Source organism: Lemur catta, chromosome 7 (genome assembly GCF_020740605.2).
Source record: "Lemur catta isolate mLemCat1 chromosome 7, mLemCat1.pri, whole genome shotgun sequence".
In the NCBI taxonomy this organism is placed as follows: domain Eukaryota; kingdom Metazoa; phylum Chordata; class Mammalia; order Primates; family Lemuridae; genus Lemur; species Lemur catta.
The window spans coordinates 84,117,822-84,145,781 of NC_059134.1; the positions used below are offsets into that span (position 1 = coordinate 84,117,822).

The 27,960-nt window shown below is 39.0% G+C and overlaps 2 protein-coding genes across 4 annotated transcripts in view; both read left to right on the plus strand.

Annotated features, from left to right (window-relative positions):
- Nucleotides 1-14,699, plus strand: part of CAPRIN1 (cell cycle associated protein 1) — a 42,364-nt gene extending 27,665 nt beyond the window's left edge. Inside the window, exons 10-19 of the mRNA XM_045557778.1 lie at nt 1,315-1,470; nt 1,556-1,664; nt 3,750-3,811; nt 4,376-4,486; nt 4,664-4,813; nt 6,045-6,195; nt 9,993-10,187; nt 10,716-10,816; nt 11,229-11,292; nt 12,845-14,699. Coding sequence (XP_045413734.1) covers nt 1,315-1,470; nt 1,556-1,664; nt 3,750-3,811; nt 4,376-4,486; nt 4,664-4,813; nt 6,045-6,195; nt 9,993-10,187; nt 10,716-10,816; nt 11,229-11,292; nt 12,845-12,909 — 1,164 coding nt within the window. The 3' untranslated portion in view covers nt 12,910-14,699. The remainder of the gene's footprint in view (nt 1-1,314; nt 1,471-1,555; nt 1,665-3,749; nt 3,812-4,375; nt 4,487-4,663; nt 4,814-6,044; nt 6,196-9,992; nt 10,188-10,715; nt 10,817-11,228; nt 11,293-12,844) is intronic.
- A 4,173-nt stretch (nt 14,700-18,872) lies between these two features.
- NAT10 (N-acetyltransferase 10) overlaps nt 18,873-27,960 on the plus strand; it is a 37,359-nt gene continuing 28,271 nt past the window's right edge. Inside the window, exons 1-6 of one of the 3 annotated variants that reach the window (XM_045557780.1) lie at nt 18,874-19,079; nt 19,600-19,675; nt 20,954-21,076; nt 21,486-21,577; nt 24,754-24,925; nt 26,241-26,363. In XM_045557780.1, coding sequence (XP_045413736.1) covers nt 20,969-21,076; nt 21,486-21,577; nt 24,754-24,925; nt 26,241-26,363 — 495 coding nt within the window. In that variant the 5' untranslated portion in view covers nt 18,874-19,079; nt 19,600-19,675; nt 20,954-20,968. The other 2 variants (XM_045557779.1, XM_045557781.1) reach the window with 2 other exon arrangements.

Here is a 27,960-nt window from a genome sequence, read left to right on the forward strand (position 1 = left end):
TTTTTATCTCAGTGTTGTTTATAAAGGAAATATAATTTTGATTTGCCTAGGCTCAACATGTATGACTTGCCTAGTTTTAAAAGCCAGACAGAATATATTTATTTTATTTTTTTTTGAGACAGGGTCTTGCTCTGTCACTGGGGCTAGAGTGCAGTGATGTTATCATAGTTCACAGCAACCTCAAACTCCTGGGCTCCAGTGATCCTCTGCCTCAGCCTCCTGAGTAGCTGGGACTTAGAGGTGTATGCCACCACACCTGCCTAATTTTTCTATTTTTTGTAGAGACAGGGTCTCTCTCTTGCTTAGGCTGGTCCCTAACTCCTGGTCTCAGGCGATTCTCCTGCCTTGGCTTCCCAAAGTGCTAGGATTACAGGTGTGAGCCACTGTGCCCTGGCCTGGAATATAAAATTGGCGGGGATTTCCTACCAGAGCAGGGAATTATTACTTTTTTTTTTTTTGAGACAGAGTCTTGCTCTGTTGCCCGGACTAGAGTGCCATGGTGTCAGCGTAGCTTACAGCAATCTCAAACTCCTGGGCTCAAGCAATCCTTCTGCTTCAGTTTCCCGAGTAGCTGGGACTACAGGCATGTGCCACCATACCTGGCTAATTTTTTCTATATAGATTCTTAGTTGTCTGGCTAATTTCTTTCTATTTTTAGTAGAGACAGGGTTTCGGCTCTTGATCAGGCTGGTCTTGAACTCCTGACCTTGAGCCATCCTCCTGCCTTGGCCTCCCAGAGTGTTAGGATTACAGGCGTGAGCCACCGTGCCCAGCCGAGGGAATTATTAAGAACAATAATCAGGGAAAATTATTAGAGCTGGGAAAAGACTAAGAGAGTGAGTTTTGGCTTTTGTAGTAGCTTGGATGAGGTGATAGAGCTTTTGATCCTAGGGTGCTGGCAGAGAAAATGGAATGGAAGAAACCCAAATCTTGATGATAATAGCTAACACTTTTTGAGTGTTGACTATATATACCAGGTGCTGAGATAGATATAGTTTTGATATGGATATATAGATCCAGTTACCATAGAAGGCATAACAGTTTAAACAAAATACATTATTTTAGGAAGTAAACATGGGTAATCTTTTTTGAAAGCAGTTCACAAAGTAAATCTGAAGTGCTACACAGTGATCCTATGGAACTGAAAACACTGTAGAAGTGATGATATTGATCAGAATGTTAAATTTGGCATAATTGTGGTCCATTTGTGTAGCTACATTAAAGCCTATTGTTCTGTTTACAGTATGGATGGCTTGAGATAATGAAAGGAGCTCTTAGTACTTTCCTATTCCCTCTCCCCTTCTCCCACTTTAGGTGGTAAATTCACTCCAGCAGCAAACTCAAGCTGCATCCCCTTCAGTACCAGAGCCTCACTCTTTGACTCCAGTGGCTCAAGCAGATCCCCTTGTGAGAAGACAGCGAGTACAAGACCTTATGGCACAAATGCAGGGGCCCTATAATTTCATACAGGTATGTGCATTTGAATCAAACAGTATAACAGAAGGTTTAAGTGCTTACCTTATTTGACTTAATTCCATTATATCCTAATTTATAGGATTCAATGCTGGATTTTGAAAACCAGACACTTGATCCTGCCATTGTATCTGCACAACCTATGAATCCAACACAAAACATGGACATGCCCCAGCTGGTTTGCCCTCCAGGTTAGTAATGGTACATTTTTATGTGAGAGGTAAAGTATAGGGCCAGTGCTTTCAGAGTTTATAATAAAGTTTGTGAAAATTAATTTTTTTATTTTAATGACTGCTTAACTTTTTGACTCTTAAGTCTTTTAATTTGATAAGGAATGTTATTGTTGCTTCTATAATTTGAATTATAACTGTAGTTCTGTAGTTGTATATTTTTTAACTTTTCGTTGGCATATACACATACGGAAAAATGCAGGCAAGGGTGAGTTTTCAAAAACAACACAATCAGCACCCAGATCAAGAGATGAAACATTACTAGTACTCCAGAAACCTATCTTATGTTCCCTTGCAGTCACTAGTTACCCTCTCCCCTAATTCCATGCTAACCACTTCCTTACTTGTAACACTATAGACCAGTTTTGTCTGTTTTTGTAATTTATATAAGTGAAAATATGCTTGGCTTTTTAAATTTCAGAATTAATGTAGGAATAAAAATAACAGAGCTGTCTTTCCCTGGATGCTTGTAGCTGTCGCTTTTTAGGACAATTTCTGAACATTTTATTATCTAAATAAAAATGAGACACAGCAATGAAGTAAGGAAATGCTTAAGAGGAAAGGCGAAGAGATAAACCACAAGATAGTTGCAGTTTCAGACTCTTACTGGATGGTGAACCATTATTTGAAGTAGTAGCACTAAATAGAGCTGGTGATCTGCATTGGGTTAAGTGGAACTTTTCTCCAGGACTAGTAGTGATCTTGAGTCTTCATGGTTTTTTTCCCACAATATATCAGTGTTAGTGGTACAAAAGTAGAACTGTATAAAGTAGCATTTAATGTTGCATGATCTTAAATATCATAAAAGAAGTTGCTGAGTAAAAGTGTTTAATGTCATGGTTAATTTGGTAAGATACTTACTTAGGATTTTTCTTTTTCTTTCTTTTTTTCTTTCTTTCTTTTTTTTTTTTTTTTTGAGACAGAGTCTCACTTTGTTGCCTGGGCTAGACTGAGTGCCGTGGCGTCAGCCTAGCTCACAGCAACCTCAAACTCCTGGGCTTAAGCGATCCTACTGCCTCAGCCTCCCGAGTAGCTGGAACTACAGGCATGCGCCACCATGCCCGGCTAATTTTTTCTATATATATTTTTAGTTGTCCAGATAATTTTTGTTTCTATTTTTAGTAGAGACGGCGTCTTGCTCAGGCTGGTCTCGAACTCCTGACCTCGAGCGATCCACCCGCCTCGGCCTCCCAGAGGGCTAGGATTACAGCCGTGAGCCACCGTGCCCGGCTAGGATTTTTCTAAAGTAAAGGGAACTCATGTCTCTGTCACATTTCCACCAAAAATTGGAAAACAGATTAAAGATTAGGCCTGCTAGAGAGTAACCAGTTTTTGGTGTTCATTTTCTGAGCTCTATCAGAGGAAGAAAATATGTGGTTTTCTCAGCTGGTAAATTGTGTGAAAATCAACACGTGAACCACTGACATAGCCTGTAAGTCTATTTAGATATTCAGGTAATGCTGAGTCCATTAGACACTGCAGTGAGAATGGATGATTATGTACGATTATGTACTTCTGGTTATCTGCTTAACCATGACTGGGGAGGGAGCTGGGAGAGTGATGAGAATTGTCAGTAAGATGCACACTGAATTGAATATAGGCTTTTATAAAGTATATATTTTTAATTTTTTCTGCTGTGGAAACATTTGAAATCATATTGAAAGTTCATAATGTTAAAATATTAACTGAATATTGTCTATGAGTAGTAGTATTTTATGGAACTGCTTTAAAAAGCTCTTTGCCATGGAGAATACCGACACTGATTTTTGTCTTTGTTAGTACATTCTCACTAGCATCTTACCTTACTCTTAAAAAACACAGAATAAAAGCAATTGTGAGAGTAAACTAATAATTACTATTAGTAAACCAAAATGCTCACCTGAAGGCTGAAATCTCACCTGCCCTTCCCAGCTTATTTTCATGATTGCTAAAACATTTATGATTTGGCTATAGAAATTGAGCTTTAGCAGCCAAGTAAAAGGTATTTAGACAGACATCTCTTAGGAAACTTGATTTTGTATAACAATTTTTTGATCAATTTTGCAGTTCATTCTGAATCTAGACTTGCTCAGCCTAATCAAGTTCCTGTACAACCAGAGGCTACACAGGTAAGAGTGATAAAAATATTTTTTCAGGTTTGGTTTTAATCAGTTCTTAGAGGTTTCTTTCTTGGTTAGCTTATGAAAATCAGGTGTGAGTTTAATCTGTTGTCGATGTCTTCTGTTACAAATTCATTGGTGTGGGTAACTGTCAGCCTTTATTTCTATGTTTACATTTATTTTTCCTTTGATGACTTGAAAATTTTTAAAATTCTTGTAATTATAGTTTATTATAATGAAGGAAGCTTTTTTATTTAGAACTGAGTAGAATTTCAGAAGGCATGTTTTAGACATAATTCTAAAAGGTAGTGCAGATTTTGTTGTCTTAGAAACACTTTTGTGGGGGACTTTATAACTGTACTAGGGTTTATTTAACTTTGAGCTTTAAAAATACATGTATTTTTTGTAATTGTTAGGTTTTATAGTCTGCAGATTCAAAGAGAGAAGGTAGTATTAATTTCTCCCTTCTTTAACAAGGATATCTATTTCTTAGGCCTGTCTCTATTAGTGTTGATTTATTTTTTAACAATTTTGTAAGCAGAAAGAAGCTTTGATTTCTTCACTTCTATCTAGGTTCCTTTGGTTTCATCCACAAGCGAGGGGTACACAGCATCTCAACCTTTGTACCAGCCTTCTCATGCTACAGAGCAACGACCACAAAAGGAACCAATTGATCAGATTCAGGCAAGTACTTTCACAAGGCCATATAAACGTAATGAATTGGGTAGAGGAACATTACCATTAATATAGTGACTCTTCTTTTTGCACCTATTTTGCTTTCATGAAATGATTGAGTTTGTTAATATACTTAAGTTTGAATTTAGTTTGCCACTAAAGTACATCTATTCCTTTTTTTTTTAGGCAACAATTTCTTTAAATACAGACCAGACAACAGCATCATCATCCCTTCCTGCTGCTTCTCAGCCCCAGGTGTTTCAGGCTGGGACAAGCAAACCGTTACATAGCAGTGGAATCAATGTAAATGCTGCTCCATTCCAATCCATGCAAACGGTAAGCACATTAACTCAGGTAGCATTAAGAGCGTAATGTGTATTATTAATCATGCCTAATTCTCAACAAAAAGTCTTTATTTAAATTTGCTTGAGTCTGCATCTATCTTAAGTATAGGGTATATTTAATTGAACATGAACTCTAATTATTCCATGTTCCCAGAGATAAATTTGAGCTTTATGAGTTATGTACTTTCATTTTCTTATCTTGAAGTTTTACTTTTGATTTAATAATATTTAATTTATTATCTTTTTTTGTTTTTTTTTTTTTTTGAGACAGGGTCTCTGTCAGGCTGGAGTGCAGTGGTGTCATCATAACTCACTGTAGCCTCCAACTCCTGGGCTTAAGCAATCCTCCTGCCTCAGTCTCCCCAGTAGCTGGGACTACAGGCACACACCACCATGCCTGGCTAATTTTTCTATTTTTTGTAGAGATGGGGTCTTGCTCTTGCTCAGGCTGTTTTCGAACTCTTGAGCTTCAGCAGTCCTCCCACCTCAGCCTCCCAAAGTGCTAGGATTACAGGCATGAGCCACCGCACCCAGCTTGATTTAACAAAATTTTAAACATACAGAAAAGTCGACTAATATAACATCCATATAATCATTACCTAGATTTATCAGTTGTTGGCATTTTGCCCTATTTCCTTAATCTTCTATTTTATTGAAATATTTGAAAATAGGTTTCAGATGTTATACTTCACTCTGGTTCTTCAGCAAACATCTTTAAACTGGAGAAAAGATAACGAAAATACTGTAAACTGTGGGACACAGCTAAATCAGGACTCAGAGGGAAGTTCATAAGGTTAAATACTTAAAATATTAACTTCTGATTAAAATATCAATAAAAGTGAAAATTAAAATAAATGAATTAAGTATTCAACTTAAAGTTAAGGTATATAGAATAAATTTATGTGATATTTTATTAGGAGCTTGTCTTTTAAAAAGATTTCTCATATGTAAAAGCATTTCCAAGGCTGTTGATTGCATGTCTTTTTAGATTTTTTTAATCCTCACTTCCATTTCACAGTATGTCCTTATACTCCCTTTTAAGTGCTGTATGCTGTCTTTCCCCACATGAGAGGTACTTTGAAGGATTTTTGTGTGTGTGTGTGGTGTTTCTGTTTGAGAGTCTGTGGTGTCTTTTTGTTTGAGGTAAAACTAGCATTGAGAGCTGCCATGTTAAAAGCAGGGAATAACAGGATGAACTAATCATTTACTTTATTCACTTACAGGTGTTCAATATGAATGCCCCGGTTCCTCCTGTTAATGAACCAGAAACTTTAAAACAGCAGAATCAGTACCAGGCCAGTTATAACCAGAGCTTTTCTAGTCAACCTCACCAAGTAGAACAAACAGAGCTTCAGCAAGAACAGCTTCAAACAGGTAGGAAAACCAGTGTTATTTCATTGACCTTCCAGCACAGTTACTGACAGTGCTAGGATAGTTCAGACTTCAGAGTGGCAGTGTCCAGGGGTTTTTGTTTTAGTAGTAGAACATATGAATTTTCCATTGCTGATCCTGAGTTAAATCGAGTCCATCCTTGTATGTGGATTATGTGCAATTTTAGGAGGCCTTAATACCCATTTTCCTTTGATCATTGAGCTTTCATATTATCCTTGTTTCAGTATGTAATTTTACTGGAATTAAACTTAACTGAATTATGATGAACTTTTAATTGCTAATTGATGTAAGCCTGGTAGCATGATACCTGGCATCAAGTCAGTTACACAAAGTTAAGAAGGAATTGCCATGGTTCGTACTGTGCTCATTAGTAAAACTTAACACAAAAATCTTACGGTGGCTGCATTTGGTGGACTGGGTTGAAACAAAATCCATTTTGGCAAGTAAGGTTATAATTTGGCCAGTTTTACCATACCTGTCATAATGATGTAGGTAGAGCTATTTTAGATTTCTTAAATTTGTAAGACATGAAATGTCTTTTTTAGGTTTTTGGTTGTTTAATTCCTAGGAATTTAATTGGAATCCTACAATAAAAATCACAGGAGTTAATACTTTATTTTTATCAGACTGATTTTTTAAAAATGTATAATTTTCTAATTATTCAATTTCTTGATAGTCCTTGATCAACATTATAGGTTTTTTAGTAGTAAATTCTTATATATCTTGTAGTATTCAGTATCACTAATCAGTATGAAGATTGAATCAGCCATAATCTGATAGATATTTGTCAGTCATGCTGTGGTTAACTTCTGAATGATTACACTGGACTTTTTGCTCTCAGGCTTCTTTAATTACTTTATTGTCATGTACTCATAAGTTGGTTGTAGAACGGGTATGTTTGGAATCTTTAGACATTGTGCTGATAAACTTTTTTTGCCACTTTTTTCAGATAGTGTGGTGAAATTAAAAATAATTATTATAGGTCTTTTGACTTGGTCAGTTTTGCCGTTTGTGCCATTTGTTTTGAAACTGTCTTGCTCTTGTATTCTACTTGACTTTCCTAATTGTGAGGCCCTTGAGCTAGATAACCTTTTGTCACCATTTCAATATATATATTAATTATAAAAATTAACTTTATAACATGTATAGATATTTTCAATTAAAAAACAAAATTGGCCCATACACCTTGCTTTTTTATTTATTTTCTTTTTTACTTTTTTATTAAAAAAATTTTTTTTTTTTGTCAGACCTCTCTTTGGGTAAGACACTTTTCCTTTTTAAACAGCTTCACTATTGCTCTAATCTAGGCAGCCGTTGTTTCATGTTTGGACTATTGTTTCATGTTTGAACTCCTAACCTGTCTGACTCAGAGGAGTCTGACTCTGTTCTCCTCCATACAATAGCCAGAGTGATCATTAAAAAATGTAAATGAGGTATTTCTCCTGTTCAGAACTTTCCAGGGGCTTCCCATTACATTTAGAAAAGAAATCTAAAGTGCTTACTTAGCTTTTTAAGATCCTGTATGATTTGGCCCCTGCCTTTATCCTATCCTGTTCTGTATCCTACCATTTTCTTCCTAACGTGCCCACACCAGTCACAAACAGCAAGTTCTATTCCCAGGAATTTTATACTTTCTTTCCTTTTTGCCTGAAACTTTCTACCACTGATATTTGCATGGATTGCTTCCAATCTCCAAAAAAAAAAATCTGTGTATTTTTAATTGACAGAAATGGTATATATGTGTTGGGTGCAACATGGTTTGAAATATGAATACATTGCAGAATGGCTAAATTGAGCTAATCATCATAATTAGCCAGAATAAGCATTATCTTACATATTTATTATCATTTTTGTGATGAGAACGCTTAAAATCTGCCCTTAATGATTTTCAAGAACGTATTACATTGTTATTAATTGTAGTCTTTATGTTGAGCAATAGATCTCTTAAGCTTATTTCTCCTACATTGCTTGCTTTTTTTCACTTGTTTTGGACCCGTGCTCGACTATCACTGCACAGAGACCTTCCTTCACCTTTTCCACATATAGCTCGTTTGGTGCCTGATTTATCCTACTTTCTTTTTCCTTGTATGTGTATTTTATTCTCTTATCATCTCCCACATTAGAATAAAGCTTCTTTATAGGCAAGGACTATATGTTGATAACAGATATATTCCTTGTGTCTAGGACAGTGCCTGGCATGTTGTAGGGACTCTGATATTTGTTGAACACATCTGTGTCATCATTTCAGACTTTTATTTTAATTAGAGTTAGTTTTTAATCAGGAGCAACATGACAAAAGGATCTTTGGCTTTTTTTATGGACTGTTCATACTTTACAAAAAGTTAAATAGAAATTTGGGTATTTTAAAATAAAGATCACACTTTAGTTGTTCTGCTGTGAGTTTCTTGAGGTGAGATTTGACCAAGATTTTAAAAATTCTTATTGATAAAATTATTCTAGAAGAAAAATAATGATTTTAAAATTCAATTCTTTTGGCCACTTTCTGTAGAGAGCATGTGAATGAATCTTTTTAGATAGAAAATGTTATGTATGCTTTATTTGCTTGTAATTTTACATTTTGGGAATATAATAAAAGGCAGTCTATGTGGAAAGATAACACTGAATAATAGTACAGTTAGTTGTAAGTAGTTGTTGTAAGGTAGTTCAAAAGGAGTCATGACCTCTTCTCTTCCTAGGCATTCTCTAGCTTTTTCATCACAAAATAGCATTCTAAAAGCTAATAATGCATTTGGAATTTCTTGAGGATATAAAATAGATCAGGTAAAGATTTTCAAGAGTGACACGACCTTTTTCTCCCTGCCCTACAAGTGGGAGATTTGGGCTGGCTAGTGGTTCCTGACCATTCTTCCTACCCGCTGGGGTATGGGCCTGCCTTTGTTCTGTTACCTTCCTCACCTCCCAAAGGTACTTTTAGCACTCTGTTTTTCCTCCCTTGTGAAATATAAACATTGGGGTAATACCAGACATGTACCTCAGTGTTTAATTTTTGAAAGTTTTTAGGTTCTAATACTCTCCCCATTATGGAAGGGGTTTGTGTATGTGCAAGGTAGTGTGAGCCTTCTAGAACCTTAGCTTCAAGTGGGTTGAGTGGCAGTGTATGTACCATGTGATTGTCTTTTAAATTGGCTGTACTTGCCATTTTAAAAACTTCGAAATGGGATCAGCATTAAGGGCTTAAGTTGAATGCCTGTGCTGATTTAACTGTGTAATTGATGGCATATTCCACTATATAGCTGCTTAGGTATTAGAGAGCACTGTGTTTTTTATATGTTTCACTAAGTACCCAGTGAAATTTCAAAGAATAAGAAAACTTTGACCACTATAAGGAGCTTTATAATGAAAAGAAGCAATTAAATGGTAATTGTACTAAGTGTAAATCTTTTGAATTATTGTAGGTCTCTTGTGTTAAAAGGTACATGGCTTTCAGAAGATAGTATAGCCTTTCAAAAAATTTGGAAGGAGTTCTGTACCCTGCTTGAAATTGTGTGCCCTGTGGTTTGAAATTATGGTTGGAGAATTTTACTCCCATTAGCTTATCTATGGGTAGGAGAAAGATAGATACTTCATTAATGTGTAGTTTTCCCCTATTATTAATATGTAAATTTATTTAAAGTTAGAATTAAACTTTGAGGAGATTATAAGACACTTCTTAAACCGGAAAGTATGTGGGAGAACAAATGGTAATGAACTGTTGTGTATGTGTGTGCGTGCGTATGTGTACATATGGGTGTATATGCACTTTTTTCTTTTTATTGCAGTGGTTGGCACTTACCATGGTTCCCAGGACCAGTCCCATCAAGTGACTGGTAACCACCAGCAGCCTCCTCAGCAGAACACTGGATTTCCACGTAGCAGTCAGCCCTATTACAATAGTCGTGGTGTATCTCGTGGAGGCTCCCGTGGTGCTAGAGGCTTGATGAATGGATATCGGGGCCCTGCCAATGGATTCAGAGGTACTAAAAAAAAAAAAAAAAAGCAAGTTCTGATGTTGTCGTTTTACTGTTAATATTGCCAGTTCTTTACTGATTTGTAAAATAATGTAGAAATAAAACGTTTTTGGGAAAAATGTATCTCTCCAGTAGCCTCTTAATGTCCAATTTAAACATTTTAAGTGTATTTTGGTACAGTTATTTAAATGACAGATTTGGGAATTTTTATTTATTTGTTTTTGTCAAATTACTGTCTTCTGGGGGATAATTGTTTTTTACACGTTACTAGACCTTATGGAGATTGTTTTTTATTTTTGTATGTGTGTATGTATTTGTGTGTGCACACATACTCGCATAGATGGATGAAAATTTCATCTTCTAAGGCAGCTGATACTTACAGAAATTCATAAACAGATTGGATCAGGATAGGAAATTAGCTTGAATAACTAGGATAGCTTATAGTTTTTCAGTTGTTCCCTTTATCATTAATGAGAAAGTAAAAATTTCTTGTGAAGATAAGAAAGTTATTTATTTTCTTGTCCTACATTTTAGGAGGATATGATGGTTACCGCCCTTCATTCTCTAACACTCCAAACAGTGGTTATACACAGTCTCAGTTCAGTGCTCCCCGGGACTACTCTGGCTATCAGCGGGTAGGTAAAGTAGTTTTAAAATATAAAACCTGATCTGAGTACACCAGTGAAAGGGACTGATGTAGTTGCTTGATGGACCTCAGTAACTAATTTGGGGCTAATTTTGTGGTGTCTAAGATAATTTGTTATAGAAAATGATGACTTTTCTTAGCACTTGATACACATACTTCTTTAATAAAATCTGTTAAAAACAATGATTCCCAAGAGCACAGAATCATATTGCATTGAATTCTTGAGAATAACAGTAGTGTAACAATTACAGAATAATGTTTGTGGTGATATACGGAAATGTCTAAAAGAATGAGGAAGAATATTGTATTCTGAGTGTTAGACTGTAAGAATAGAGATATAGATGGTAAGCATTTTAAAGAAAATTACCTTTTCTTTTAATACTAACTAGCTTGTCTTTTAGGATGGATATCAACAGAATTTCAAGAGAGGCTCTGGGCAGAGTGGACCACGGGGAGCCCCACGAGGTAATATTTTGTGGTGGTGATCCTAGCTCCCAAGTGGAGCTTCTGTTCTGGCCTTGGAAGAGCTGTTCATAGTCTGCATGTAGGTTACATGTTAGGAATACAGTTATCCTTTCTAGACTTGTTGCTAGGGATTAAATGAAATGCTCTGTTTCTAAAACTTAATTTTGAACCCAAATTTTAATTTTTGAATGACTTTCCCTGTTACTATATAAACTGTCTTGAACTAGAACATTTTCTCTTCCTCAGAAAAAGTGTTTTTCCAACTGGAAATTATTTTTCAGGTCCTAAAACCTGCTAAATGTTTTTAGGAAGTACTTAATGAAACATTTTTGTAAGAAATTTTTGGAACGAGATTGAACATTTATATAAATTTATTATTCCTCTTTCATTTTTGAAACATGCCTATATTATATTTTAGGGCCAGAAACCCTTTAAAATGGTCAGATAAGCCATAGTTACATTTAGAGAACCATTTAGAAGTGATAGAACTAATTGAAATTTCAATGCCTTTTGGGACCACTATTAGTGATATAAATATCAAGTTATTTCTGACTTTTAAACAAAACCCCAAATTCCTAACTTATTGAACTATACTTTAAAAAATTAATGGTTTTGAAGGTTTTTTGTTTTATCTTTTACTATTGGAAAAGTGCTTCCTATTTGGACAGGAAGTTAGCCTATTTAACAATTAGAGCTAGCATTTCATGTAATCTGAAATTCTAAATGGTTCTCTGATCTGAGAGAGGTTAAACATCGAATAGGTTTCCTCTAGTTATTGGCCATATCATGTATAAAATGTATGTTAAGGAGGAATTACAAAGTACTTTGATTTGAATGCTAGGAGAAACTGGCCAGCAAAAAGGTGCATTTTAAAAAGAACTAATGGATCACTTGGGAATTACTGACTTTGACTAGACGTATCAAGGGATATTTGCATGTGAATGTGGGTTATGTTCTTCTTTCCCACCTTGTAGCATATTCTATGAAAGTTGAGTTAACTGATAGCTAAAAATCTGTTTTAACAGCATGTAAAAAGTTATTTTATTTGTTACAAGTCATTATACAATTTTGAATGTTAATGTAGTTTCTTTTTAACAGTTTAGGTAATAAGGTCTGTTTTCATTCTGGTGCTTTTATTAATTTTGACAGTATGATGTTACTACTGAAATGTAAGCTAGAGTGTACACTAGAATGTAAGCTCCATGAGAGCAGGTACCTTGTCTGTCTTCACTGCTGTATCTATTCCCAACGCCTGATGACAGTGCCTGGCACATAGTAGGCACTCAATAAATACTTGTTGAATGAATGAATGAATGAGTACTGGTGGAATACTCCATTAGCTCTACTCTTCTTTTAGCTAGGAGAACATGAGCAAATTTGCGCATGACAACTCCCAGGACAGGTGAAACTTGAACACTGAAGAATTGGCCTCTTAAACCTAATAATGTGGTGACAAGCTGCCCACATGCTTCTTGACTTCAGATGAAAATCTGCTTGAAGGCAAAACAAATAATATTTGAAAGAAAAATCAAATGCCATTTTTGTCTTCTAGGTCGTGGAGGGCCCCCAAGACCCAACAGAGGGATGCCGCAAATGAACACTCAGCAAGTGAATTAATCTGATTCACAGGATTATGTTTAATCGCCAAAACACACTGGCCAGTGTACCATAATATGTTACCAGAAGAGTTATTATCTATTTGTTCTCCCTTTCAGGAAACTTATTGTAAAGGGACTGTTTTCATCCCATAAAGACAGGACTATAATTGTCAGCTTTATATTACCTGGATATGGAAGGAAACTCTTTTTACTCTGCATGTTCTGTCCTAAGCGTCATCTTGAGCCTTGCACATGATACTCAGATTCCTCACCCTTGCTTAGGAGTAAAACATAATATACTTTATAGGGTGATAAATATCTCCATATAGTTATTTGAAGTGGCTTGAAAAAAGCAAGATTGACTTTTTTGACATTGGATAAAATCTGCAAATCAGCCCTAGAGTTATTCAATGGTAATTGACAAAACTTAAATATTTCCCTTGAAAGGAAGATGGAAGGAGTGGAGTGTGGTTTGGTGGAACTGCATTTCACAGCTTTTCCAGATTGGAGCACTGAACGTTTAGGTGCATACCAAATTATGCATGGGTCCTTAATCACACATATAAGGCTGGCTAACAGCTTTGACACACGGCACTATTCATCTGGCCAAACGACTGTGGTTAAAAACACATGTAAATTGCTTTTTAACAGCTGATACTGTATACAACAAAGCCAAAATGCAAAATTAGGTTTTGATTGGCAGTTTTTGAAAAATATGCAACAAACATGGGATATAATCTGGATGGCCGCTTCTGTACTTAATGTGAAGTATTTAGATACCTTTTTGAATACTTAACAGTTTTTTTTAGACAATGACTTTTGTAAGGATTGGTAGTATATATCATTCCTTATGACATGTACATTGTCACTAATCCTTGGATCCTGCTGTATTGTCACCTAAATTGGTACAGGTACTGATGAAAATCTCTAATGGATAATCATAACACTCTTGGTCACATGTTTTTCCTGCAATTTAAAAGTTTTTTTAAAAGGAGAAGATATCAAATGCCTGCTGCTACCACCCTTTTAAATTGCTATCTTTTGAAAAGCACCAGTATGTGTTTTAGATTGATTTCCCTGTTATAGGGAAATGACAGTCAATAGTTTCAGTTCTGATGGTATAAGCAAAACAAATAAAACATGTTTATAAAAGTTGTATCTTGAAACACTGGTGTTCAACAGTTAGCAGCTTATGTGATTCACCCCATGCAATGTTAGTGTCACAAATTTTATGGTTATCTCCAGCAGCCATTTCTCTAGTACTTGGACTTATATTTTGTCTATTTAACCCTAATTCAATTCTCCTTTTCTCATGGAGGCATTTATATTCAAAGTGGTGATTCCTTCCCTTAGATGCATAGGGAGAGTCTCAAGTTTGATGGAAATGGACAGTTGAGTAGTGACTTAGCCTTATGTACTATGTTGGAATTTGTGCTAGCAGTTCAAGCACTAGTTCTGTGTGCCTATGAACTTAATGCTGCTTGTTGTCCCATTCCACTTTGACTTCATGGAGAATTAATACCACCTATTAAGCAAAGGCTACTAAGTTAATGGTATTTTCTGTGCAGAAATTAAATTTTATTTTCAGCCTTTAGCTAAGGAGTTTTTCCAGTAGGTGCTCAGCTACTTAAAAACAAAACTATTCTCAAACATTCATCATTAGACAACTGGAGTTTTTGCTGGTTTTGTAACCTACTAAAATGGATAGGCTGTTGAACATTCCACATTCAAAAGTTTTGTAGGGTGGTGGGGAATGGGGGGATCTTCAATGTTTATTTTAAAATAAAATAAAATAAGTTCTTGACTTTTCTCATGTGTGGTTGTGGTACATCATATTGGAAGGGTTAATCTGTTTACTTTCGCAAATGAGTATTTCTTTTGCTAGCACCTCCCCTTGCGTGCTTTAAACTACATCTGCCTGGGATGTACCACAACCATATGTTAGCTGTATTTTAGGGCTGTTTAAAGTATTTGTGGTTTACTGGGTAATCCCTAAAAGATGTATGCTTGCAGTCCTCTATAAAACTAAATTTGCTATCTCTGTAGAAAATAATTTCATGACATTTACAATCAAAATTGAAGTAAATAAGTTCTTTATACAGCGATCTCTATGAATCAGTTCAGAGATGGGATGGGGGAGAAAAGCCTTCTAAGTTTCAAACGTCTATGCATTAGTGCATATGTTGCAAATGTGTAAAGGTGTTCATAGTTTGATTATTTCTTTGTATGTTTTTAAAAGAACTGTTCTTTTCAAAGTACTATAATTTTATTTTGGCATTCTGCTATTTTAAATGTAAACCTTTTATGTCTCAATTCAGACCATATTTTTTAAAGGAGTGCCTCAGGGGGCAGAGAACTTTCCAAAATGTCCCATTAAGATCTGAATCTTGGTACTAAAAGTATTCTGTATAATATGTCAATGCTTGTCCTAGCTGCAGAAGGCCTTTTGTTTGGTCAAATGCATATTTTAGCAGAGTTGCAAGGAAATGATTGTCACACATGTCACTATAGCCTCTTGGTGTAGCAAGACCACATATAAAATACTTTTGTACATGCACAATATCAATCATCTCACGTGGATAATGAAACTTCTTTTTTAAAGCTTTAGTAAAGGTAGAAAATGTTATTGATTACCTTGATTAGGGCAGTTTATTTCCAGATCCTCATATTCCTAAATAATATGGAAGAGTTTTTTTCCAATCATTGTATCTTGATATTAAAACAAATACCCTTTAAATGTGTTTTTGATCAGTTAAGTTTTTACAGTTCTTTTTGTCTCCTTACATATGCAACTCTGTTGTGTGGGAGACTTTTCCACTTACAGGAGACATGAGAATGTGTGCTTATTCTCAGAAGGCTCATTAACTGAGGTGTCAGTTGACAACCAATTCATAAAATATAGAAGGCAGTTGAGCAGTCAGCTTCCTAAATGTCTTAGGAAATTTGGATTGTTCGTTATGTTTGCAACAGTATATCTAATTAGGGGAAATGGGATGTGGGTAAGCATTGAACTCAAACCCTTCATTTTATCTTTAAGCTCCTTAATCTGCATTCTACTTGAATTCTTATTAAGCACTCTACATTTAACTGATTATATTTCAAAAAATCAGTATTGCCCTTGAGCTTGTCCCTTTCGTGGAGTTAATGGGGAGGAAAACCTTCAGGAAAATGAAAGTACATTGTTAAAGCTCATCTTTTTACCTTTTCCCATTTTGAATTCTACAAAAATACTGGGAAAGACTAGTGAATGTTTTAAATTACATTAGATTAAATTACACAAAGACCCGATTCCTCATTATCCTTGAACGAAGTTTGCTTCAGTTGTATATACCATCCAGCAAAGGTGTAAGTGAAATGCCACTTGTAAGAAGAAAGGAAAAGGCTTAAATCTATCTGGTAGCTTCATCTTCTAAGGTGGCTAGCCTACTGATACGCTTTCTCAACCTCTACAGTACTGATGCCCTACTTTAACAAGCTGTTCTGAAGCCTAATCTAGTTGCATGCACCTGACTGGATCTTGTGAGTATAGGCAGTGAAAGACCAGCAATTGGTCCATGATTATCTGGTAAAGGCAGTTTTTAGTGTTTTTCTATTCCTTATTTGGAAGCATGAGCTTTATTTAAGTACTGTGTTTATATTAGGGGAACACTGTATTAAGCCACTGAACTAAGGCTTTATTCATCAAATTTGTATATCCTTTGCAGGGCATCATGCCAAGCACTAGGCATTATGTGGTGACAAGAAACACTGGTTCCTGCTTTCATTGAACTGTCTAATCAAAGACACTGATGTGACACAAAAGTGTGCCAAATGCCATGGTGGAGCAATGTGGTTGGTGGTAGATATTAAGGCCATGACTGATAGGGTATGACCTAGTCAAAATGATCAGGAACGACTTCATTGAAAGGGATAATTGAGCTAAAAGGATGAGGAGTAGTAAACCAGACGAGGGGAGAGAAGAGTATATCTAAAGGTTCATTTTCCAGTGACAGAAAACTATGAGGCTCAAGTGGAAAGAGTAAGGATTAGCAGAGTTAAAGGCTGGGGAAATAGGGCTGTTATGGACAGCTTTATAGGAAAATTCCATGTTAAGTTTTGTCTTTAAACAGTTGGAAACTATTGAAAGTTTTTAAGCTGCTTGTGTGTTGTTGGGGGTGGGGATGGTGGGTCACCTAATAAAATTGCCATCTAAAGAACACTCAGTGCAGTGTTGAGAACAAAATGGATGGGGCAAGAGAGTAGGAGGCTTATTGGAGTAGGCCATGTGAGAAATGATTGATTGTAACATAAACTAAGGTGAGGGTGTGAATGGATTCAATAGCTTTCCTGTCTCACTGGTCTCTGCTCCATATCCTTTGCTGATTTCTCCAGGCCTTGGGTATCAGACTTCATTTTTAGCTATACTCTTCCCAAGGTGATCTCATCCAATCCCATGATTTTAACTACAGCTAGCATTCTAATCACTTCTAAATATTTCAAGGTCCCAAACCCCGAGAAATGTAACTCATACACAACATCTTGATTTCAATGTCAGATATTGCAGTTCTCTTGATTACCCAGCTGTATTACATTCACCCAGTTGCTCAGGGCAGTTGCTTTTGAGTATCATCTTCAATTTTCTTTCATACCCTGTATCTAGTCTTTAAGCAAATCCACATGGTTCTACCTTGGAAATCTATCCAAATCCAATCCTGAGTCATTGGCACTTGTGACCACCACCACTACCATTCTAGAACAGGTTAACACAATAGTTTTTAATGGTTCTCCCTGTTTCTACACTTGCCCTTCTGTGGTAGAGTTTTTGCAGAGCAGTCAGAAGGAGCCTTTTAAGAAGGCAAATGAGATCTTGTCACTCTCCTGTCTTCTGGCCATGCTAAGATTACGGCCCCCTCCCCCCATGCCCCCAAATCTTGGAGCGTTTAGGTGTATATCTTCTGCATGGGAACGCTTTTCACTCACATTCTCAAGGCTCCTCTCTAAATTCAGGTCTTTGCTCCAGTGTCACCACCTCAGGCCTTCCTCGCCCACCTCTAAAATATTAATAGTACCCTTAGTCACTTTCTACTCTCTGGATGTTTTTTTTCTTATTAGAATTTAAAACTCATCTAGAATTATATGCTTCTTTAGAAGGGCATGAACATTTTGGTCATTCTATTCCCTTGTGAATAGAATAGTGTCTGGCATGTTAACATTTTCTTGCATTAATTAGAAAATAGTTTGATGACAGATGTTGGACTAAATGGGTAGTGGTGCTGATTACATTGAAATTGGGAGTGTCTTTATTTGGGGAAGGAGTTTCAAGGAAAAGGGAAAAAAGTGCGGTATCCGAGAGGAAATGTCAAACAAGCAATTGAATATATTTATCTGAAGATAAGCGATCTTGTCAAAAGACAAGAACGCAGAAGTGTGTATAGGTGGCCCTTGTAGTCATGTGCTACGTGTAGAGCAGTTCGATTGGAAGCTGCAGCGAGAGCAGTAAGAGCAGAGTCCCACGGCTGCTTTTGCGAAGAGCTTCAGCATTTGAAGGCCAGATGTGGGCCTGAGGGGAGGCCCCAAAGTAGAGACCGGAATCATGGGTGTAAAACTACAAGATTCCAGACCGGTCCACAAGGTCAATACCGCGGGGGTGGAGGTTTAAGTGAGACGAATAAAATAGGTCTGCTGGCCGAGTTTTCCTCATCCTGTATTAAAACAGTTACTTAAATAAGGGGATCGGCAAAGTTGAGCACAAATCCCTTGAACCGTCGCGTCTTGCATAATCAGACCAATGCTGAAAACCCTGGACTACGAACCGTGTGCTGCACGGGGCTGGGGGTGCAGACGTCTGTACACTTATTCTGCCGTTAGTGGCCAGGGTAGCTTAGTTATAAGAGAGGCACCGCGAGCAAAGCCGTTTGCACAGCTGCGGTGATGTAGGCCGTGGCCACGCCTCCCGGTCTTCTGACGTCATCATTCAGCGACAACGTCGAGGCAGGTCCCCTTTCGCTCGCGGTCGCCGCGCGGTCGGAGCACTAGCGCACGCGCTGCCTACCAGCGCCTGAGCGGGACGCGCCGCGGAGCGAGGCGAACTCGGGGCGCTGACGGCCAGGCATTCGTTCCGGGCAGCCCGTTGCGCTCCCCTCTTCTTGTTCCGTGCCCCCACGTGCTTCCGCTTCGCCACTGGCTGGGATCTGCCGGGCTCGGGCGCAGGTACCCAACGCGGGAGGGCTGGGGATGGATACCGAGGTCGGCGTCCGTGTCCTTCTTGGGGCGGGAGGCGACCGGCCTGAGGACGAAGGTTCTGCAACCAGACTGATACCCAGCCCACGCCAGCTGCCCCCCACCCTCCACTGGGACGCTCCTAGATGACAGAACCCCCTTTGCTCCGATACGCAGCCGCTCTTGGGGACTGAGTGTCTCGATCTCCACCCTCTGATGATCTTTAGTTGAGGGGAGTCAGAGGTGGTTGGATGGGTGACAACACTTGCTTTTGGCGGAGCTTGCCCACGGTTCCCGGTTGCAGCACTTGGTTTTGAATTGAGGCATTCTAATCCCAGATCCTTCTCCAGTCTTAACTACTTCATTGTGCATATTCCTTTATACATTTAATCAAGTCACATTGGGGACTTTGTTTGCTAGTGCACCTAGAGTGGTGCCTGGCACGTAGATGTTATGTGTAGATAAACAAATGAGTGAATGAATGAAAAATAATCATTTTTCTCCTTTTCAGGGCCTTCCGCATCCATTGGGCCTTCCATGACAACTTCAGCCCACAGTAACCTCAGCCCTTCATCAGACTCCTTACTGTAGCTATTATTTTTACATCTAATTTATCTTTGTGTAGCTGTCTCTCATCTCTTTCCTTTAGATACCTTCTTCAAGGAAAATGAAAGCTTGAAGTCAAGGGGCCTCATCTGGTACCTCTTCTGGGGCTCCCAGAATAACTAGAGCAAAAGGGAGTCCCTAGTAATTACTTGTGGATTGATTTTTGTGGGGTCTTTATGTGGCGTGCAACACAGGGCTTGTAAGCTGGGAAGGTTGGTGAACTGGAAGGAGCTCAGGCTTTGGATGCAGGCAGATTGCGGTGTGAATCTTACTTCTTGTCACTTTTCTGCCTTGGGATACTTGTATTCTTTATACTTATTCCTTTACTTGTCAATAGAGGTCCTTGATAGTGACATAATGTTTTATAGTAAGACGTGCTAACATCTGTGTTTGTATTGGTAGGTTAGAAGGGACAGTTAAGGTACAGTTAAGGTTCAGTTAATGAGCTTTATGTTTAGAATGCAGCAGGCACTGGAGTTTCTAAGTAACATGTCAATAACGTGTCATTTTTACGTTTACATTGTAGTAATATTAATATTCCTGATGTTTGTTTGGTGTATTATGATAATGATACAATGTTTTATCATAGGTAGTCACGTAATAACTTTTGAGGTCTGGGCAAAGGCTTCAGTATGGGTTTCTCTGACTTGAGGAAATGATTGGACACATTTCATCATGGAAATATTCATTCAATTATTTTTCCTGACTGTCAGTAACACATGAGAATTAAACCAAAAAACCCTCCAAAAGAAAAAAATAAAAATCAATCTCACCATCTAGAAATAGCTACTTTACATTTTGATATTTTCTTCCAATGTTTTTTTTCTTCTGTATGTTATGTATGTGCATAAAAAATAGTATCATACTTTACATCCTGCCATAATATCCTCTCATAAGCATCTGTATCCCTATCGTTAGATAGTTTTAAAAAATGCTTTGGATATATGGATAGACCATTATATATTTTAGTCAGTCTCCTATGTTTTTGAGCATTCAAGTTTCTGATTTTTAAAAAAACCTTTGCTAGAGGTGTGAATTACAGCTTCCCAGGTTGAGGGAACATTTTTTTTCACCTCCCAAGCCTAGGTTTCCTAATTCTGAAACTGAGGCTACTGTCTTCCCTATGGAGCTGCTTGAGGGTTAAGTAAGGATATATGTAAGTGTGCTCAGCACAGTCCCTGCTCCCACAGAAGCAGCCAGCTAATGCTCCCTAGCCAGAATCTGGCATCCACATCCTGTTGTATTTCTTTCTCTTTTAGCAATAATCTTTCACCATGCATCGGAAGAAGGTGGATAACCGCATCCGGATTCTCATTGAGAATGGGGTAGCTGAGCGGCAAAGATCTCTCTTTGTTGTAGTCGGGGATCGAGGAAAAGATCAGGTATGACCTGGTAAATGCTTCCTGTGTTACTTTTTGCCCTGTCCCAAAGTCAGGATGTTACAGGCCCTCTAGAGTTTCAGCGGGGAATGACATTAAGATCTCTTTAATTGGTAAGATGCCTAGTGGGAACCTTTCCTTCATTTCCTGGAAGCGGTAAATTCTCTGTATTTAGATTTATTAGCAGACAAGCTAATACCTTTTAAAGCCTTGAGTGGTGGGTTGACTGCAAGGTTAAGTGTACATTACCTGGCTTCTAGTCCTGATCTCTTCACTACTTGCCTTGTGACCTTGGGCACTTCCCTTCCTTGGCTCTCAGTTTAGTTTCCACATCTGTGAAATGAGGCCTTAGGCCTGGCAGTCTCTAAGGTCTCTCTTGCCCCTGAGATTCTGTGACTTTTTTCTTTGGCAGGTGGTAATACTCCATCACATGTTGTCCAAAGCAACTGTGAAGGCTCGGCCTTCAGTGCTGTGGTGTTACAAGAAAGAACTGGGGTTTAGCAGGTAAGCATGGCTCTTTGTGTGTCCCATCCCACCTATAAATCCTGCTTGTTAGTTAAATGCTAGGAAATGATTCCTTGACATAGTTTTTCAGAGATCTTTAGTGGAGGCACTCTCTCTGAGGACATTTCTAAATGGAGGGGAAAAAAATGGAGCTGATATCCTTTCTTCATTCCTGACAATAAGCTTCAAATCATTTTCATGCCTTTTAAGTCCCTAGTGCAATGCCTTGCTTTCTGCACATGGTTTTTCTTCCTACTTTTCTGAGCTGATCGAGCTCATGGAATGCAAGTTCCTTCCAGTTGCCTTTTCCTGCCTCAGATTTATTTCATCTTTTCACAGAGGGAGATATGCCTCATCCCATGTCCAAGGAAAACTTCTTTACGTACACTGGATCTCTTCTCTCACCTCTTTTAGGACTTTTATTGTCTTTCCTCTGCTGGCCACTCCACAGCATTTGGAAACTTTCTCCATTTTTCTGTAAGCATGCTCAGCTTTTCCTATTCTCAAAAAATGATTAGCTGCATACCCAGCTTTATCTCTCAAGCTAGCATTTTCTGTTGTTTTCATTGCCACACACCCTAAAACAGAAGGCTTCCTAGCCATCCCCTTTGCTCTCTGGCTTCTGCTTCTATCGTTTTGACCAGATTGTGCTCTTAGATGCCCCCAGTGACTTGATGCCAACACAGCAAGCTTCCTCTCTAGTTCTATTTCCTTTCAGAGCTCTTCTTCCACAAGTTCACTGCTGTATTTGACAGTGGGCTGGTCTCTTATTTATTGAAGCTGTGATAGTCAAGACTTATAGTTGTAAATAGCAGACTCCCAACACAAACACACCTAGGCACAAAGGGTTTTTATTGAAGTATATGAGGTAATTCATGGAACCTAAGCGGGTAAGATTTCAGCTCTGCTCAGGAGTGAAAAAAGTTAGACTGTTAATGTTCCCAGCTCAGTCTCTCATCTCTGCATATCCGCTCTATGCTTTCACGTTGCAGACCAGCTTTCTGTTTTCTGTTGTTCCCCTGGCAGAAACAGCCTGAAAATCAGGCTTTCTCCCAAAATTCTTGTGCAGAGATGCCCACCACTGGGCAAGGGGAGGTAGGGCCAGTCACATATTAGAAACCTGGCAGTTTTTCCTACAACCTTGCATTTGGAGGATTTTGGTGTGGGGTGGGAGTGCCGTTCCTTGGCATATTACCCACTGTGTGGTCACCTCAGAAATGTTCTCCTTTCTTGGGCTTAGTGTCTTTACTCAGACCCCCTTCCTGAGTGCTTCTCTTTCCTTTGATGTTTTCTCTTTTCCAGCATGTGTGATTCTGTCCTTGGGTCTCTTCTCCCTCCTATATTGCCAGATGTGCTTGTCTCTGATGTTGGCTCTTCATTGCTGTCTCCAGCTCTGCCTGCTCTGTGCTGTGGCTGCCCTCCCTATTTCCCTTTGCTCATGCTGTGTCCTCTGATTGCAATGCCACATCCATCTCTCTGACATCACCTATGAAATCGTCCCCGTTTTTCAGGGCCTGCCTCCTTTGTGATGCTTTTCCAGAGCCCTTCAGTCATACCTGACTCCGGTGCCTCTGTCTTCTTCAACACTTGTTCCCCTTCTATAATGCTTGTCACCAGATGCTTTTGCCATGGGCTATAGTCAGTTATACACTGTAACTTACGTATATCTTTTTCTTTTTTTTAAACTTGCAGGTGATAAGCTCAGTTAGGAGTTCTCTCCTACTTATCTTTATATTTTCATATTCTAATGATGTAGCATGTTTATAGTAGGTACTCGGTTAATATTTGTTGAGAGTTGGATGCATTGTTAACAGGCTCTGGAATTTTAATTAGTACCAAAGGCTAAACTTATTAGTCCATATCCTGTGGTCTTAATGAAACTTGATTCTGCTAAAGGAAACCAGATTTTGAGTAAATAATTTGGCCTTTTTAAAAAAATTATAAAAGTCTTATTGTAGGAAATTTAAAAAACACAGAAAACATAAAGATGAAAATAAAAAGCACCCATAATCTTACTACCTAGGCATTGTTAGCATTTGGGTGTCTGTCACTGGGTGTAGTTTTGCGCCATCATTGGTATTTTGTTGTATATACTCTTTCATAATTAGAGAGCTAAGCATTTTTAGCATAGATTGAGAATAAATCCTGTTGATTGTCCCAGAATTTTAAGTTTTTGAGGCTTCTGATTCTCGATATTTTTCATTTGGCAAGTGTGAGATAGATGTGGAATTAGGCAGTTCACAGTTTTCTGGGCAGATTTACCTTTTGAGTTTAAACCCACTTGGTTTCACTTTTAAAAATCTGTCCTTGTGCCTCTTGTAGCTGTCCCACCGCACCCCTGTCTCAGTCTGGCAGAGTGTCATGTTCAAGCTGATGCTTGTAAGTCATGGGCTTAAGGCCTGAGCCAGAAGGGACAGTGAAGACAAAGTCACCCACTGCCTTGGTTCACAGATTAGGAAATGGAGGCCCACAGGGGAAGGGACCTTTGTCCTAACTATTAAGTTAGAGAACTGTGGTAAAACTTTGATGAACTGTAATCCTCCATTCTGGAATTTTCTTATTCTCTCTTTCTGTAAAGGAAAAGTAAATGGCAGTTGGATATTCAGGGTTTTTAAGACCAAAAAAAGTTGAGGGATTTCTGACACATCCAGATTCCATTGCAGTCCTTGTATCCTGTAGCATATTGTCTTATATAAGAGATACCTTTGAGGATGTGATCCCACACTGGGGGAGGAAGAGATGAATTCATCTAGGAAACATGAGTAAAGTAATTGGCTATCACCTTGCCTTTCCCAGGCCCCCTGGGGAGCAGCAAGGTGTATGTGAAGCCCTGGCTTAAGACTAAGGTAATGAGGCCACCTAAGTTTGGTTTCCAGCCCTGGCTTTGGCCAAATGTGAGGTTTAGCTACTCCTATTACCCATCTTTTAAAGCAAAGTATCTGCTCAAGGTCACATAGTGAAATAGCAGGGTTAACACATAGACTTATCACTGTCACCTCAAGCCCTTCTTAACCTCTCCACTGCCCTTCACCTTTAAAGTGAGGGAATCGGCCCCACACTGTCCAAGTTCCCTACTAGCTCTGAAAGTCTAAGTAGGTGGCCGCTGAGCCTATCTCCTGCAACTAGCTCTTTAGCCTCTCTGATTAACTGGCTGTCATGGGATGGGGTAATTACAGCCACCGGAAGAAAAGAATGCGACAGCTGCAGAAGAAAATAAAGAATGGGACATTGAACATAAAGCAAGATGACCCCTTCGAACTTTTCATAGCAGCCACAAACATTCGCTACTGCTACTACAATGAGACCCACAAGATCCTGGGCAATACCTTTGGCATGTGTGTCCTGCAGGTGGGTGGCTTCCTCTAGCCTGTGATTGACGTCGAGCCTTATTCCCCACCAAGAACAGGTGTACAGTAAGGAGAGAAGAGTCACATGTTCCCTGTCCCCCAAGCTTATTAGTGGAAGACCTGGCCACTTTTCCAAAGGAAACTTGGTCACCTACCCCAAATAAAAAGAGAATTTGTGCTTGAATCAACACTTGATTAGAGATACTAGAACTGACAGTGCTGCTCCTTTACAACTGGTTCTAACCAGCTGAAGCTGATAAGGCAAGCACCAGGAGGAACTTTGAGTGACCCTAGGACCCCAGCCCCTTTTGGCACTCACTGAAGACTTTGCTGACCAGTGAGCACTGGGACTTGTTTTAATCAACTGGGTACAGACCTGTGCACTCATATGTCCTATCCAGAGTGCTCAAGTAGCATAACCACTTCCCCCTTCAGAGAACTAATTGGTGAATTTCTTCACTGGTATGTATTCTTTTGAAGTTAATAGACTAAATTTCACCTTTTTTTCCCCCTTTGGTGATAGTTCTGGTGGTCTTTTCTTTATTCTTTGGTTCTTTGGCTCCTGTGCCTCCACCCTACCCCTCCAAAAAAAAAAAAAAAGACAAAATGTAAGCACAAATCCCCACATTTTTGTGTGTTATATACATGTACTACTACACCCATTATTACATCAGTTACAAACCTCGTAAAATATAAATTAAGACATGAGGGGGAAATAAAAAATAGAAGTTGTGGTTTTTTTCTTTCTGCATTCTAATGGGTTGTCTCCCGCACTCTTGGCGTGCATCCCACTTTGGGGCATGCGCGTGACAGAAAAGAGCATTTTGCCTCATTTTCACCCTTGCTCTAAAGGGCAATCCCCTGGCCTGATCACTGGAGGGGTGGTGGTCTGCTCGCTGCCCTTGGTAAAGTGGCTGGAGTGATGGCTCCTGTATGCAGTGGCTCCCCCATGTGGTACAGCTGAGTTTTATCAAACAGGTTCAATCAATAAATGTCAGAAAATGAACGTAAGATGTTTCTGAAATTCACGTGTGAACCAATGAAAGTTGGAAAATTTGTTTCCAAATAGGATTTTACCAGAGATTATTGGAGACATTTTTGACATATAAAACCAGGCATAGCTATACTCAAGGGCTGGGTGTCTGCTGTGGTGCCCCTAAGAAAGGGGCTGTGTGTGTCCTGGTGAGTCAGGAGTGGGAGGTATGGGCTTGGTTTTGTGCTCTGAAGCCCCCTTTTTGCTTTATCACCTGGCCCTGGGTTAAGAGTTCCTTGGGGTGTTTGCATGACTGGCCCTTTCTAAGGTTTTCTTCTTCCAGGATTTTGAAGCCTTAACTCCAAACTTGCTGGCCAGGACTGTAGAAACAGTGGAAGGCGGTGGGCTGGTGGTTATCCTCCTGCGAACCATGAACTCACTCAAGCAGTTGTACACAATGACCATGGTAAGCATCTGTTTCTTAACTTAATTGTGGGGGTTCAAATCAATCTGTTTTTGCTGTATCCACTTTCTTTAAAGAATTCCTGTTGAGCAGCTCTGGTGAATGGTCAGCACAGCCCCTGGACTGGGAGCTCTTTGACTGCAACTAATGGAAAAGTCATTGCAGATAAATGTCTGGGGCCCTGAGTGTGCCTTGGAACTTCTGAATTTCACCTTTGCTTTCAGGTATTTGCAAATCCTATACCAGTGAGATTCAGATATGATGCAGCTGTTAGGTAGTTAAATTTTCTGGCATGGTATTTTGCAGAGAGCAATGCCAGTGCCTCAATTTGTGTATTGCAAGAAAAGGATCCTGTGCAGACTCCTCACCGGCCTTATCCTAAGGGATGATAAAGGAACATTTGCTACTTCCACCGCGAGTTTGGCAAGAATTTCATCTCTGGGAGAGGAAGTTTTCTCCCAAAGCAAAAGACATTTTGGCTGAGGACATGGTTAGGAGTGGGGATATGTCTCACCTGGTGCAGAGCTGGTCTCCTGGCTCCATCAGTATTGCTGCGTGGTGTTCAGAGAGGCAGGTTTTCAGTTGTGCCTGCAGCAGCAGCTCAGGAGTGGTGGTAGGATTGGTCTCAGGGTTTCATGAACCGCGTTTATCTGGGGAAGTGGGCTTTCCTCAAATCTTAGGGACAGCTTCCTGTCACTACCAGTGCTATGGTCACTTGCTACTGAAGGTCCTCAGATATTCCCAGAACACTGTCATCCCAGGGCCTTTGCACTTCCTCCCCACTGGAACGTGCTTCCACTGGCCGTCTGCCCGGCTTGCTTCCTTACTGCATTCAGGTCCCTGCTCAAATATCACTTCATCGGCGTGGTCTTTCCTTACCCCCTGTTCAGTGGCTTGGCCTGTCACCCCTTAACCTGCTTTATTTTTCTTTGGAGCACTTGACAGTTACCTAGAGTTATATATTTGTTTTTTGTTTGTCCTCCTGTGCTGGTCTGTAATCTCCACTGGGAGCAGGGAATGCCCCCTTGCTGGTGCATTCGCAGATCCTAGAAGAGTGCCTGGCATTTAGGAAGTGCTCGTTAGGTATTTGTGAATGAATGACTGACTTTGTGCTCACTTCAGTTTGTTTGTTCCACCTCTTCATGGCTGTCTGCTTATCCTTCAGGTCTCGGCCTGTCATCTCAGGGAGGCCGTCCCTCATTATGCTGTATAAGTAGGCTTGCTCCCCGCTCCTTGTTCGCTGTGGCTGCACTGAAGGTCCTCAGATATTCCCAGAACACTGTCATGTGTTTCGTTTGTAGTATTTGCACAATTTGTGTTTATTCATCTGTGTTCTCTGTCTTCCTCTGACCATTAGACTGTAAGCTCTGTGAGAACAGAGGTCACTGTGCTTTATTCACCAGTGTATACCCAGCACGTCTGGCATATAGTTAGCATATAAATTTTATTGAATGAATGAATGCATCATAGGATGCTGGGTAAAATATGGAGAAAGTCAAAGATTATAGTAAGAAACATTGCCGTTAGCGTCTGATCTTAGTTCCAGTGAATACCATTTGGCCAGTTCAGCCAGCGTAGCACACCGTTGTGTAGAAGTGGC